Consider the following 14326-nt stretch of genomic DNA (forward strand, 5'->3'; position numbering starts at 1 on the left):
GCTTAAGTATGGGTGGAGTAGAGTTCTCACATTCCTGACCAAGTCGCTTCATTGTTTAAAATGGGGAATGGTCTTAACCAAGTGTTCTGAAGTAGGGTCTGAGAATTTTTTAGATTCACACAGCTATGTGGTGCAGTAGATAGAAAGCTGGACTCAGGAAGGCCTGAGTTTGAATCTTGCATCAGAACACAATTTATGTGACTGAACAAGTCACTTAACATCAATGCTTCAAATTCCTCATCTATAAGATGGGATGATAACATAGCACCTACCTCAAAGGTTTGGGTTCAAAGGAGATAAATTATGTAAACTATATAAAGGCAAGCTCTCATTACTGATCTTTGAATTTCATCCTTCCAACCTGCCTCCTGCCCCCCTTTTTGCTGAATTACTGAATTCATAGACAATTGAACCAGTTCATACAGAGGAAGCAATTATTATGGAGAAAGAATTTAGTCCCAGTTACCTGATCTAATCCTAAAATACAATGTATTTGAAACCTAAATCTCTATTTTAATTTGGGCAGAGGAAACAGGGAAAACTGTAAATAAATAACTGTGCATAAACTGTCATCAAAGCTAATCCAACATATTTTTTGCAGGATGGGATGGGGCGGGGGGTAGATAGTATCATGACTTTTTGAGGAACTCTCCGTAGCATTTTTCTGAATTTTATCATAAGGCTAACTAGGTGAGAATGTCCCTAGTTCTCCTCTAAGAGGCAGTGTAGTATAATGGAAAGAGCCTTGACTTCTATTAACAGGCCCTCCTCTTTCAGACTGAGTTTACTTTCCACTTGATTTTGGCTGTCCTGTTTGTAAGGTAGCTAGGTGGTGCCATGGGTAGAGTGCTGGGTCTGGCTTCAGGAAGATTCCTTTTAGTTCAAATCTGGCCTTGGACACTAGCTTTGTGATCCTGAGCAAGTCCTTTAACCCTGTTTGCCTCAATTTTCTCTTTGCCAAGAAAACCTCAAATGGGGGTGATCAAGACTTGGATATGACTAAAGAACAATATTTGTAGATTTGGAGGAGGTGGTACAGTGGTTAGAATACTGGGCCTGGAAATGGAAGATTTGAGTTCAAAACCAGCCTCAGATACTTACTAAATGTATAACCCTTGGCAAATAATTTAACATCTGTTTGCCTCAGTTTCCCCCACTATAAAATAGAGATAACATGGGTACCTAGTATATATATATTTTAAAGAACCTTTATATTCTCTCTTAGAATCAATATTGTATATTGGTTCCAAGGCAGAAAAGTGATAAGGGCTAGACAATGTGGGTTAAGTGACTTGCCCAGGGTCACACAACCAAGAAATGCTTGAGGTCAAATTTGAACCCAGGACCTCCATTCTCTAGACATGGCTCTCAATCTACTGAGTCACCTACTTGCTCCCATACCTAGTATTTATAAATACCTGGTACATAATAGATACTATATTAATGTATAAAAATTATTATTTTAAGTGCTTATCTATGTGACCTGAGATAAATTCCTCAATCTCATAAAGCCTCAATTTCTTCATCTAAAAAATGAGATGTCACCAGGAAAGCATCATTTAAAGATCACGGGTTGACGTTTATAAAATGTTTTATATGGTGTAGCTAGATGTTGAAGTGGATAGAACACTGGGCCTTAGAGATAGAAAGACCTTTAGCTCATATTTGGGCTCAGACTCTGTTTGCCTCCATTTCTGTAAAACTATAAAATAAGTTGTAGAAGGAAATGGCAAACCACTTCTATATCTTTGCCCAAATGGGGTCAGGAAGAATTGGACATGACCGAACAACAATTCCATATGCAATGTCATTGGATTCTCATAATAATCCTGTGAAGTAAGTATGTGAGTCGTATGGATTCCTTCAGTAATTTAAGGATCCAGATTTTAAGGGACAAACACAGTAACTCCCAATATACCTCATTAGACAGCTTTGGGGAAGTGTTGAGACCAAAAACAATTCATAATTAATGAGCTAACTTTCTAGTAGTAAACTGCTTTGGATTTATCTAGGCTAATCTCTAAGGAAAGGCACATAGTTGCCAAGCTCATAGAGTTAGACTTTGCCTATAGTTTGACCTCCCTCTGCTGGCAAAGAAAGCCTTTTGGAGAAGGACTTGGACTTGGAAGTGCAAGTGTTACTATTGTCAACATGGAATCTAGAGGTCCCCAGACTTGTAGCTTGGAGGGATTTGGTGATCCCCAGTTTATTTAATTTGAAGGCAGAAACCCCAGGTTTTGACCTTGTCACATGAGAGTTCCTCCCTGAGGGAAAGTCCTACTTCACTGATCTCAAATTAACAATAGATTTTAAGATTTGGTGCAGTAGGTAGCTGTCAGTCTTGCAAGCTGAAGGTCCCTAGTTCCATCCTGGGAAGGTGGGTGTGATATACTAGGAGAGACTTCTGGAAACTAGGAGAGTCATTTGACATCTTAAAGTCTATTGTTAGTCTGAGATCAGTGAAGTAGGACTTTCCCTCAGGGAGGAACTCTCAGGTGACAAGGCCAAAACCTGGGGTTTCTGCCTCCAAACTAAATAAACTGGGATCACCAAATCCCTCCAAGCTACAAGTCCTGGGACCTCTAGATTCCATGTTGGCACTATCTTCCTTATTTTACAGTCTAGGAAATTGAGGCTCCAAGGGAAGGAATTGGCAAGGTACACATATTCTAACCCTCCCTCCCATTTTAACGAATGAAGAAACAGAGGCCTGGGAGAGAGAATCGACAAGCTAAAAGTCAAGTAGGCGAACTCTGTATAGATAAGCTCAGTAGACTAAGCCTCCTTGAGGTCTTAACTAACTCTCCTGCTGCTTGCCAGCGCCACTCACCTGGATTTCCTTCGCTACTTATTTACATGCACGTGTGAGCGTTATGCTCATCTAAAGAATGTAAGCTCCTAGAAGGAAGGGATAGTTTCATTTCTTTTTGTAGCGTCGGCTCCTACCTTGATATTTGGCTCTGGCCAGGAGTTTAATAAATGTTTATTGGTTGATTAATCAGTCCCATAGGACATATATGGAAATTGGGGAAACTGACGCTCTGACTAAGGGACGTGGTAAGGTCATCCTATTAAAAGATGCCTATTTTACAGATGAGGCGACTGAGGTTTCAGTTTCGGAATTTCCAATTCAAGGCTAATTTAGCTCCCCACTTTAACTTCACCTTACCTTGGAGGTTATAAGTTGAGCCCACGCAATGTGGACGTGCGCGTGCGCGTCTTGTGTACGTGGGCGCTCGTGTGGGAGTCGAGGAAAGGAGGGAGGGAGGAATGACTGCAGAAGAAGGGAGGGGATGGGCTAGGTTGCCCTATTTGCCTCATTCAAGATGGTCACTGCGGGGAGCCGCGCAGGGGGCCGCGGCAGTTTCCGGAAGTGACCTCATCTGGTCTGCGACGGAAGTGGCGGGGCAGCCCCGCCCCCGGCCGCCAGGGCCCTCAGTTGAGCAGCCGACGCGCCGGGTTTGAGTGGCGCCTGCCCGGCTCGGGGAAGGCCCCGGCGTTGCAGACTCGGGTGGCTACTCGCCGGGCGGGCGGCGGCCTCGGCTCCGCAACATGTCCAGCTCCGGAGAGGTACTACAACCCCGGGCGCCCTGCGCTCCTCTCAGCCTCCTATGGGCCCTGCTGGCCTTCTCCCCGCCCCCTCCTTCCCAGGCTCTGGTCCCCCCTTGGGCCGCCGGCTCCCCTTTAGCTTATGGCGGCTACGGCCCCCACCCACTCCCCTCGTCTCCCAGCCCTTGCCAGCCTGGTTCCTAGAGCCACGGCCAGCCCCTTTCCTGTGCTTGCCGAAGCTCTAACATCTCACTGCCCGCTTCTCCGTCAGCTGCTTCCCCTGGAACACTCGTCCAGTCTCCTCCACCCTACAGGGGTCTCTTTCTCCGTCATCACCTCCCTCTCCTCAATCTTCAAATGCAACAGACAGAGCGCTGTATTCGGAGTCAGAAGACCTGCATTCTAGTCCTGGCTCTGCCATTAACTTGCTTGTGTGATCCTCAGTAGCTCACTTTCTTGTTACAGTGGAAAGAACCGTGGCTATGCAGTCAAGAGTTCAAAGCCTACCACTGACACTGCTGTTTGATCTTGGACTAGTTAGTTTTTCTTTCTGAACCTCCGTTTCATTATCTGTAAAATGAGGGGGTTGGACTAAATGGCTTCTGAGGTTCTTTCTCAATTCTAGATCTGTGATCTTGTGCTCTGTTATGTCTCAGTTTCTTTATCCATAAAATGAGGGGTAGGGGTAGGATTAGATCATCTCTAAGACCCCTACCACATCTGACATCTTTTATTTCTGTGATGCTTTAGTGATGTTTGGTCCCCTCCCTAATTTTCCTTAGTCCTCTATCCTTTTCCCCTTACCTATCCCTTGATTCTGACTTTAAATCTTTGACCTTTTCCAGTCTCTCTTCCTTTCAGTGCTTTATTTTTTCCTTTTAGTTTTCTAGCCTCTTGCCCTTCTCTCCTTTTAGTTCAAGAATCTTCCTCTAGTATTTCTTGGTATATGTTAGTTTCCCCCCACCTTTCCCTCTTTTTAAAAATTCCTTTCTGTTCTTTCATTGCTGAAACAATAGGAAGACCACTGCATTTGGAATTGGAGACTCTTGGGAAAAGTCAACTCTGGTGCTCACTCATTGTGGTGTGATATCAGACAAATCACTTAACTTCTTTGGGCCTCAGTTTCCATATTACATAATTGAAGAGGTTAGTCTAGATGATTTCTAAGGTTACTTCCAGCTCTAGACTTGTGATTTTCATTTCTTATGTTCCAGTACTCACTTTTCCATTTCTGAGCTTGACTGTGCTGTTTGTAATCTAGTTGGTCATCCTACTTTAGACACACTTCAAATGATCAATGTCTTTTTCTAAGGTGTTGTCTAAAATGGAACATTATACTCTAGATGTGTTTTTACAAGGGCATAGTATATATATAGCCTCCCATAATATGAAGTTATTCTACTTTTGACATAGATCTGGTTGGATCCCAAGGTGAATGAAGCTAGCTTTTTTATTGGAAGCCATTAATTAGAGTATTACTATCTCTTTGCACATGGTTCTCCACATGAATGATGCTTGTTTTCCTCAGAATTGGTTAGTTGTAGGTTGTTAGCAGCATTTCTTTTTAAAAAATGAAATTTAGATCAAAGATAACTTTATATACCAAATTGATAACATTTTGTGATAAGCTTATATCTAAGATTATAAAGGAAAGAAGTGGTTATAATTTGTGACCCTTGTCGAAAACTGAATTCCCAAGTTAAATTGGGAAGTCCCTGGAGAAGAATTAGGACTCTCTTTGTTGCTGACATTCTATTAGCACATCTTTAGAAAAATAAGTTTTAAGTAAAGATAGCCACTCCTGTTGCTGCAAAGACTGTGAAGAGTGGTGAGAAAGAATAGAGGACCAGAAATTGTGCAGTTTAGTCCATCTTTAAGCATTAATTTAACTGCTATTGTTCTGAATTTGAGATCTGAATCCATTGCTCTCTGAGTTGTCGAAGTACCAGAGGAACTGAACTACATCAATATAGGCTTGCTATAAATGAAAAGGGGAAAAAAATTCACATGTTCTTGGAGCATTGAACCAAAGAGTTGGTTTCATAGTGCAATCAAGCACAAGAAAAATGATTTCAGGGGCTACTTGACCATCTTGCCTTGAAGTGATTATGATGGGTGTAAGGAAAAAGACCATTGAAAAGATAAAGCAGCTTCTGCCTCCACATCTGCTGCAGAGGATAAAAAAGTTGAGAAATTCAACAAAGTACTTAAGAAAATCCTCCAAACCAAGTTAATGTTTGCTTTCGCATGTGACAACTGTTGTGTGAGGTTAGGTACCTCACCTCCAATCAGATCTCCTTCCACACTGGATACTTGGATTCTGCCCTTAGAATCACCTTGTGCTCTGATAGATAGACTTTTGCCTTATTTTACTAGGACCTCACTTTCCAGCTTTCTCTAAACTATACTTTCAGGGGTTCCCTAATTGCTTAAAAAAAAACAACCCTTTATGCATTATCTTCTCCCATTAGAATGTAAATTTTTGAGGAAAAGGAGGCTGTCTTAGCCTAGTTCTTCTTAGCAGAGATCCCAATATGTAGTAAGAGTTAATAAATGTATCTATTTATCTATTAAAGCTTTACTGTTATGATGGAAGCAAAGAACACAGTTGCAATTACATACTTGCATTAAGAAACATAGTATTCAAGACTCAAGGGAGGCTGTAGTCTTTGTCAAAATGGATCTAGAGTATAATATTCTGTTTTGGACAACATTTTTTAAGAAAAGAGATTTATCATTTAGAGTGTGTCTAAAGTAGGATGACCAGAATGGTTATGGGCTTTTAGATCATGTCATATGAGGATTGATTGGAGGTTTATCTTGGAGAAAAGAAAACAAAATTTGGTAGAAGTCTGATAGTTGACTTTTAAGTATTTGAAGGTCTGTCAAGCAGAAGAGATGAATTAGATTCCTTGTACTTGGTGTCTTGGACAGAATTAGGAGCAATGGGGTGGAAAGTGCAACATGAAAAATCTAGGTTTGATAGTGAAGTAAAACGTCCCAATAATTAGATAGATCCACAGTAGACTGTCTTCAATATTTGTGGGTTCATCCTGATTAGAAGTTTTACTGCATAGGCTAGCTGGCCACTTGTCAGGTATGTTGTAGGGGATTTCTTGTTCAGTTTGGAGTTTGGAATATAAGCTCACTTGCAAACAATTATAGAAGGATGATTAAAATTTATGAATATTATTCAAATGGATCTGTGGCCTCATCTATTTGGATATTCCCTAGTTTATATTGCAATCCTTCTGTCCTGTCCTGTGTGACTTCTTATCCTCCTACAGATTTGCTCCATCCAATATCTATATTAGGAGACCTTTCTCAACTTTTTTTTGATAACCAAAGATACTAATGGAGTACCCAGGTTGTATGACTATTCTGCCTCATCCATTCTACAGGGCCAGACTATTTTTTCTTCTTAGCACTAACATTTTTGATCATCTTTAAGGTTCTGAAATTGGTTACATGTTGCAACCTGTTATAGCATGTGCAACCTCACACCTACAAGGTACCTCTCCAGTGCCTTCTGTGTGATACTTATTTTCAATTCTTTTAGAAACTGTTGTTTTTTCCCTATCTTAGCCATAAAACAATGTTGATAGACTCTTGTTATCACAAAACAAAAAAGCAACACCTTTAAGGGGAAGCTTTGGATCATTAAATAAACTTTCTAGTTTTTATTCTCCTATCACAATCTGGTTAATAGAAATTCTTGTGTTTGCTTAGTCTTTTCACATGTGGATTGTTAAGCCAAATTCATTTAAGAGATTTGAGATCTCTTCCAAGAGACTTTGAAGTGATTTTCTGTTTCATGGTATCAGGTAAATATCATTCACAAACAGGAGCATCTGGAGGATATTCATAACAAAATCAGCTTCAGTTTGGACTCTAGGCTGAATCTCTTCCTGGATGGTATTGAGCACCTTTGAAAAAGCATATGCTTTACTTGATATTCATGATCAGAAAGTTGTCTAACAAAGTTATTTCAGTAATATTCTTCATAGAATCTTGAATAGTTTTGTTGTATAAATGGGAGACATCTTGTTGGAAGAGATCTTTTTTGCTTTACTGAATCAAATGCTGTTTCAAAAGTAGCAAACAAGAAGCAGAGTGAGATCTTGTGTAGAAATATCTTCTGTAGAATATTTCTTGCAAAAGTCTTCCTGATTCCTACTAATGTCATCATTGAGGATAGAGTATGAGAGAGAGAGTCAGTGTCATATTTTGTTCAGGTTTGAGTTCATTTAGTTACATAGGTAATCAGTAAGCATTTATTAAATACCCACTGTGTGTGAGGTATTCTGCTAAGTGCTGGAGAGAGAGAGAGAGAGAGAGAGAGAGAGAGAGAGAGAGAGAGAGAGAGAGAGAGAGAGAGGCGCAAAGGACAGTACTAATTCTGAATCTTTAATCTGATTACATATAGACAGTTGCTTCATTGATGACTTTGTGTGAGTAATAAGTCCTTTCCTGTCAAAATCAGTTATTTGTGTGTGATATATTTATTGCTTGCCATATTCAGCATCTAGGTTCTTTTCTTAAAAATAGCCATGATATAAAACTCAGACTTCTCTAGCCAACAGGTCTTTGTCCTCTTTCATTCCATAGGTCTTTCTGACCTATACTTTCCAATATATTTCTCGACATCCCCACCTAATGCCATTTTTGCATTGAAATAATTGAATTTCAAAGTATATAATAGGCTCACAAAATAATGGAAAGCATTGAAGGAGAAAATAAACCTGCAGAAAACTTGGTAGGAGATTAACTAACCCAAATCATCCCAACAGATAAAATTGGAAAGTAGAGAATAAATCAGAATGAAATGGAATAGATTTGCTAGTGTTTTGATACCAGGTACTTTTCAACATTGGTACCAGTGGAATGACAACATTTAGGCCTTTTAAGCCCATAGTACTTTATGAAGAAGTTTTTTTTTTTTTAAGAGAAAAATAGCATCCAAGAAAATGACAAATTATGGTGGAACCTGATTAAATATACACTGAAGAAATTCATAGACTGTGGTTGGAGGGGGATTTTAATACAATAAAAAAAAATCCTTACCTTTGGTCTTAGAATTGATACTAAGTATAGGTTTCAAGACATAAGAGTGGTAAAGGCTAGGCATTTGGAGGTAAGTGACTTGCCTAGGGTCACACAGTTAAGTAATTGTCTGAGGTCAAACCTGAACCCAGAGGACCTCCTGTCTCCAGGCCCACTTCTCTATCTCCTGAGCCACCTAGCTACCCTGTTTGGTACAATTTTTAAGATGGTCAGGGATTGTTTTTTTGAAGGCATATATCAAAGAAGGGATTTCAGAGACAAAGAGGAAATAAAGAGATTACATTATACTGGGTTGCAGAATATACATGAATAAATGTAGCACTAATAGATGGGATAAATCTGAGAATGCTTTACAGAGGTAACCTATGCTGTTCTTCAAAGAAGTTCAGGAGTCAATCAGGTGGAGTTAAGAAAGTGCATTCTAGACCTGGAGAATGTCACAAACAAATGTGGAGAGAAAGGAGATGGAATGTTGAATTTGGGGAACAGTTAGTAGACCAATTTGACTAGAATGTAGAGAAGAGTAATGTGAACCAAAACTAGAAAGGTGAGTTGGAGTAGAATTGTGAAGGGCCTTAAATTCTAGTCTGAGGAGTTTGTTGTTTTTGTCTTTGAGACAGTAGGGATCCTCTGAAAGTTTTTGAGCATAGGAATACCATGGTCTATAGTTTAGGTAGATTATTCTGGCAGCTATTTGTAGGCTAGATGGAGAGTACAGAGACCCCGAGCAGAAAGACCAATTAGGAGAAAGAGTCTAAAAGGATAGAAAAAAAATTACAACTTGTATGATTTCCAAATATTAGCAACTGTTTCTAGTAAATATTAGCAAAGCTTCTTTTTTCATCACTGTAGGATAATAGCTAACATTTTATATTTGCTTTAAGATTGGCAGAGTACTTTACAAATACTACCTCAATGGATCCTCATAGCAATCCTATGAAGTAGTTGCTATTATCACCACCATTTTACTTATGAAGAAACTGAAGTTTCATTTAAGTAAGTTAAACAGTAAGCATTTATTAAATACCTGTACATTTCAGGCACTGTGCCAGTTTCTGGGATCCAAAAAGAGGAAAAAGACAATCCTGCCTTCAAGGAGCCTAAAGGGAGAGACAACATGCAATCAAATATAACCAAAGCAAGCTATATACAGATAAATAAGAAATAATTAAATGAAGAAAGGCACTGAAATTAAGAAGGGTTGGAAAGGCATCCTATATAGGAGGTAGGATTTTAGTTGGGGCATGTAATGAGTTAATCCAGTTCATTCAAACTCATCTCTCTATCCACCTATTTCTAATTTATCAAGAATCTTTTTTTACTTACCTAATTAACAAATATTCATTACAGGCATAAAGGAAGCTAGGAAGGTCAGTAGTCAAACTGAGAAGGGAGAGCATTTAAGACATAGTGGACAGCCATAGAAAATGCCTAGAGTGGAGAGATGAGAGTGTCGAACAGCCAGAAGGCCAGTGTTACTGGATTGAAAAGCTTGTTTTGGGGAGTAAAGTATAAGAAATCTAGAAAGGTAAGAATGGGCTTTGATATAAAGGACTTTTAATGCCAGAATAGGTGGACTACTTACATGTTAAGAATAAAGAGAAGAGGTGAATAGCCCAAGTGCTGCATTATTATCTTCAGAGTATTAAAATATATAAAGGAAGGTCTCTGGTATGTGGGGTAGATACATTTCGAAAGATCATTGATATTTTCCAGTGTGGAAAGTGATGCTTATCAGTCAGGTTACTAAGGTACCCTTTGATGCTTGAGGTCAGCAGCCTTTTCCATCTATGTTTCTGGAAGTGTTGTAAAATTCTAGTGCTTTTAGCTTGCTCTATCTTTTTGCCCCTTGCTTCTGGAAACAACTTCTGTTGCTTCTATTACCTTGAATCACTGTACCCCCAAAGTAGAAGAATTCTTTTGATTATTTTGGGGGAAGTTTTTTCTCCCCTCTCAGTTATTTCTTTGACTCTTGGTATCTCTGGGTCTAAGCTCATAAGGGAATATGGTGCAATTTTTTTCCCCTTGCATTGGATATAGAAGTGAATTTCTGTTTTTTAGAGTACTTTTTTGGGGTTTTCTATTTTGAGTTAGTAACTAAAGTATCCTTTTTACACAGCAGGCATACAATAAATATTGTGGACTCTAATCCCAATTCAGAAAAGCTGCCTAGACAAGCAAGACCTGAAGAAAACAGGAAGGGCATAGTAGAAAGCTTTGAATTGTGCTTCTCTTGACATGTTCCTTTAATTGTATTAATTTGATGCCGAAGAACAATTGAATTAGATTCTGGTCCTAACTTGAATAGTAGGTTTTCACCATTATAGAGGTACATTCTTTTAGATAGTTTTAGACTGCAGTTTGTTTTATAATTGTATGTCTTGGGGCCTATTAATTCATTTGATTTCTGCATTTATGGGGGAGATCTTAAAGCAAAGCCTGGCTGTATTGTGGATGGGATTCTTGTTCAGGGTTATATTGCAGAAGATGGTCTCAGAGGTCCCTTTTGACTGTGGAATTTTGTGACTGTTGTGTGATGGATGAAATATGAACCTTTGTTTCCCATAGAAAAACACTATTCTCCATAGGCAGAATGTACCCCTGACCTTGCTCAGAATGTGATCTGAGGATACAAAAGGAGGAACCTTTTGGATCAAAGTAACTCTTCACTATGAGGAGGAAAACAATAAAACATTCTGAACTAATTGATGGCAATATCACCATTGTAGAGGAAGATGACACCAAACACTTCTGGTACTAATTTGGCGGTTTCAGACCACTAATCTAGGCATCCTACTTTTGGGACTGTTCTTTTTAAATTTGGACACTGTATACTTGTATCAGAGATAACATGCAAAGGCATGAGAAAGACATTAAATCACCTTGACCAAGTGATTAAAATGATTCTAGACTTATTGTAGCAGAATTGGTAAATTGTGGTAAGTTGAGAAAAATCAAGGTAGAATGTAGTAGGAAAATATGAATATTTTAAAAAAATGAAAGTAGGGACTTTGAGAAGTCCTTGTGTTTTTCACTCCATACCCAAGAATTTTATTTTGCTGGCAATACTTTTCTTATTTTTATGAATGGGCATTGTTGAATGCCCACTGTTTACAAAATATTTTTCTTTTTCTTTTTTTAAACCCTTACCTTCCATCTTGGAGTCAATACTGTGTATTGGTTCCAAGGTAGAAGAGTGGTAAGGGCTAGGGTAAAGTAGGGTAAGGGCAAGTGACTTGCCCAGGGTCACACAGCTGGGAAGCGTCTGAGGTCAGATTTGAACCTAGGACCTCCCATCTCTAGGCCTGACTCTCAATCCACTGTGCTACCCAGCTGCCCCCAATATTTTTCTTTTTAAGAAAGAGCCTGATCTTGTTCTATGGATGCTTATTCTAAAATATGTTAACTGAGTGTACATACATGTTCCACAGTGGTACTTTGTCAGATACCCAAATCCTCCCTCCTCTCTCCCTTTCTCTCCAGAGTAGGGCTGGAGAATGGAAGAAATAGTGGTACAGAAGGAAGCTAATAAAACAATCAGGGTATAGGAATATCTTGGCAGAGGCTATGTTAAAGAGTCTGTTGCATTGTACTTGAACAAATTGCATACTACCTTCCAGTTACCACTTTCTTTTGGGTATCTTTGGAGCTCACAAAGAAAGTGAATATAAGATTTTCATTGATATTATTTGTTGTAATCTTCAGAATTTAAGATGAGGACAATATAGAACAATGGGTTTGAAATGATCTTATTTTACAACCTTTATCAAATGCTTTAACTTCCATTTTGGTTTCTTTGTTTGGAAAATGATTATACATGTTTGCCCTGATGGAAATGTGTGGGAAATATTCATGGAAGCTCATTTCTAGGGCTGCTCTGTTCTGTCATCATGCAAAACATTTGACAATTACAAATGACTTAACAGTTCCTATAACAAAATAATTTCCATTCCCACCATTGCATGTTTGTGAAATGCTCTTATGGAGGTTTTTTCCCTTGGACCATGATAGTAATGTTGATTGATGTGAGATCTTGTAGGCCAGTTGAAAAATGAAAGTCTTTGACCTGATATGTACAGAAAGTAAGAATTTAAGGAGAGGCATGCAAGAGATAAGCAAAGGCTTAAGCTAGAAAAAAAACATTAAAAAAAGTAATAATACAAAAAAGTAGTACAGATGATTATTTGCTGCTTTTCTATGCTATGATGATCATTAAAATAGAGAAAAGAAACAAAATCAGTGAGATTTTTTTTTTAAGTCCTTACCTTCTGCCTTAGAATCAATACTATATTGGTTCCAAGGCAGAAGAGTGGTAAGGGCTAGGCAATGGGGGTTAGGTAACTTGCCCAGGGTCACATAGCCAGGAAGTGTCTGAGGTCAGATTTGAACCTAGGATCTCCTGTTTCTGGACCTGGCTCTCAATCCACTGTACTACTGAACTGCCCCCTCGGTGAGTTTTTGTTGTGTTCAAAAGGCACAGTACTTTTATTATTGACATTTATTGAAAACTCACATTATAATAAACTAATTTTTGGATATGAATGCATTTATCTTAATTTCTATTTATTCTTAAGAAAAATCTCAAAATTGCAGATTTTGATACAAGTTTGAATTATTATTTTAAAGGTCAAAGGCTCAGTAATGAGATTTTAATTTTTTGATCAAAGCATGTGTTTTTTGTAGTATGTTTTTTTTCTTCTCACTTGTTTGCCTGTTCATTTTGCTTGGCCAGGCAGAATGTGTTTGTGTGGCCCTTTCACTTCACTCATATCCATTTCATTAGGAATTTTACTTTAATTTTTTTTTTTAAGCCCTTACCTTCCATTTTAGAACCAATACTGCTTATTGGTTTGTCACCCAGCTAGGAGGTATCTGAGGTCAGCATTGAACCCAGGCCCTCTCTTCTCCTGATCTGTCTCACAATCCATTGAACCATTTGGCAGCCCCCTTGCTTTAACTTAAAAAAAAAAAAATTCTCGTTTTCTTTTAGGAGATGCCGAATGAAGATGAACCAAACACCGTTGACCTAATGAATAGCATAAACTTAATGGAGTTTTCTGATGAGATCCTTTTGCACATCCTGAGTTATATCCCCAGTACAGACTTGATTTTAAATGTTAGGAGAACCTGCAGGAAGTTGGCAGCTCTTTGTCTTGACAAAAGTCTCACTCATACGGTGCTGCTTCATAGAGATTATCAGGTAAGGAATAAATGGTAGTAATTCAATCTACTCTCTCTTGCTTTAGCTTTATCCCAAATCAGATTTAGTTTGAGGGAATGGCACTTTGGTAGGTATTGATTGACTATATTAGTTGTTTTTTGTACTTAAAAAAGGATGCTTAAGAGAAATAGAGATTTGAATATTCAAGGCACCAGGGTACAGATCACACCTCCTAGATTCTCAGTGATTCTTGTATATCAGTGTAGTACTTAGACTGTCCATTTGTTAACCTTTGCTTTTGTTATGTGACTTACCCCAAGCACTTTCTTGTTCTTAAGGTACTCTTAAAAAAAAAAAATTCTTACCTGCTGTCTTAGAATCAATACTGATAATCAGTTCCAAGGTAAAAGAGTGGTAATGGCTAGACATTGGGGGTTTAGTGATTTGCCCAGGGTCACATAGCTAGGAAGTGTGAGGGCATGTTTGAACCCAGGACCTCCTATTTGTAAACCTGGCATTCTATCCACTCAGCCACCTAGCTACCCTTAACAT

At 38.7% G+C, this 14326-nt stretch overlaps 1 protein-coding gene across 3 annotated transcripts in view; it reads left to right on the plus strand.

Annotated features, from left to right (window-relative positions):
* The first annotated feature begins 3385 nt into the window (after positions 1-3385).
* Positions 3386-14326, plus strand: part of FBXL18 (F-box and leucine rich repeat protein 18) — a 57809-nt gene continuing 46868 nt past the window's right edge. The window contains exons 1-3 of one of the 3 annotated variants that reach the window (XM_056806448.1): positions 3388-3570; positions 9654-9838; positions 13604-13813. In XM_056806448.1, coding sequence (XP_056662426.1) covers positions 13607-13813 — 207 coding nt within the window. In that variant the 5' untranslated portion in view covers positions 3388-3570; positions 9654-9838; positions 13604-13606. Of the gene's footprint in view, positions 3571-9653; positions 9839-13603; positions 13814-14326 lie in introns of all 3 variants that reach the window. The other 2 variants (XM_056806449.1, XM_007498437.2) reach the window with 2 other exon arrangements.

Source organism: Monodelphis domestica, chromosome 7 (genome assembly GCF_027887165.1).
Source record: "Monodelphis domestica isolate mMonDom1 chromosome 7, mMonDom1.pri, whole genome shotgun sequence".
NCBI classification, from domain to species: Eukaryota; Metazoa; Chordata; class Mammalia; order Didelphimorphia; family Didelphidae; genus Monodelphis; species Monodelphis domestica.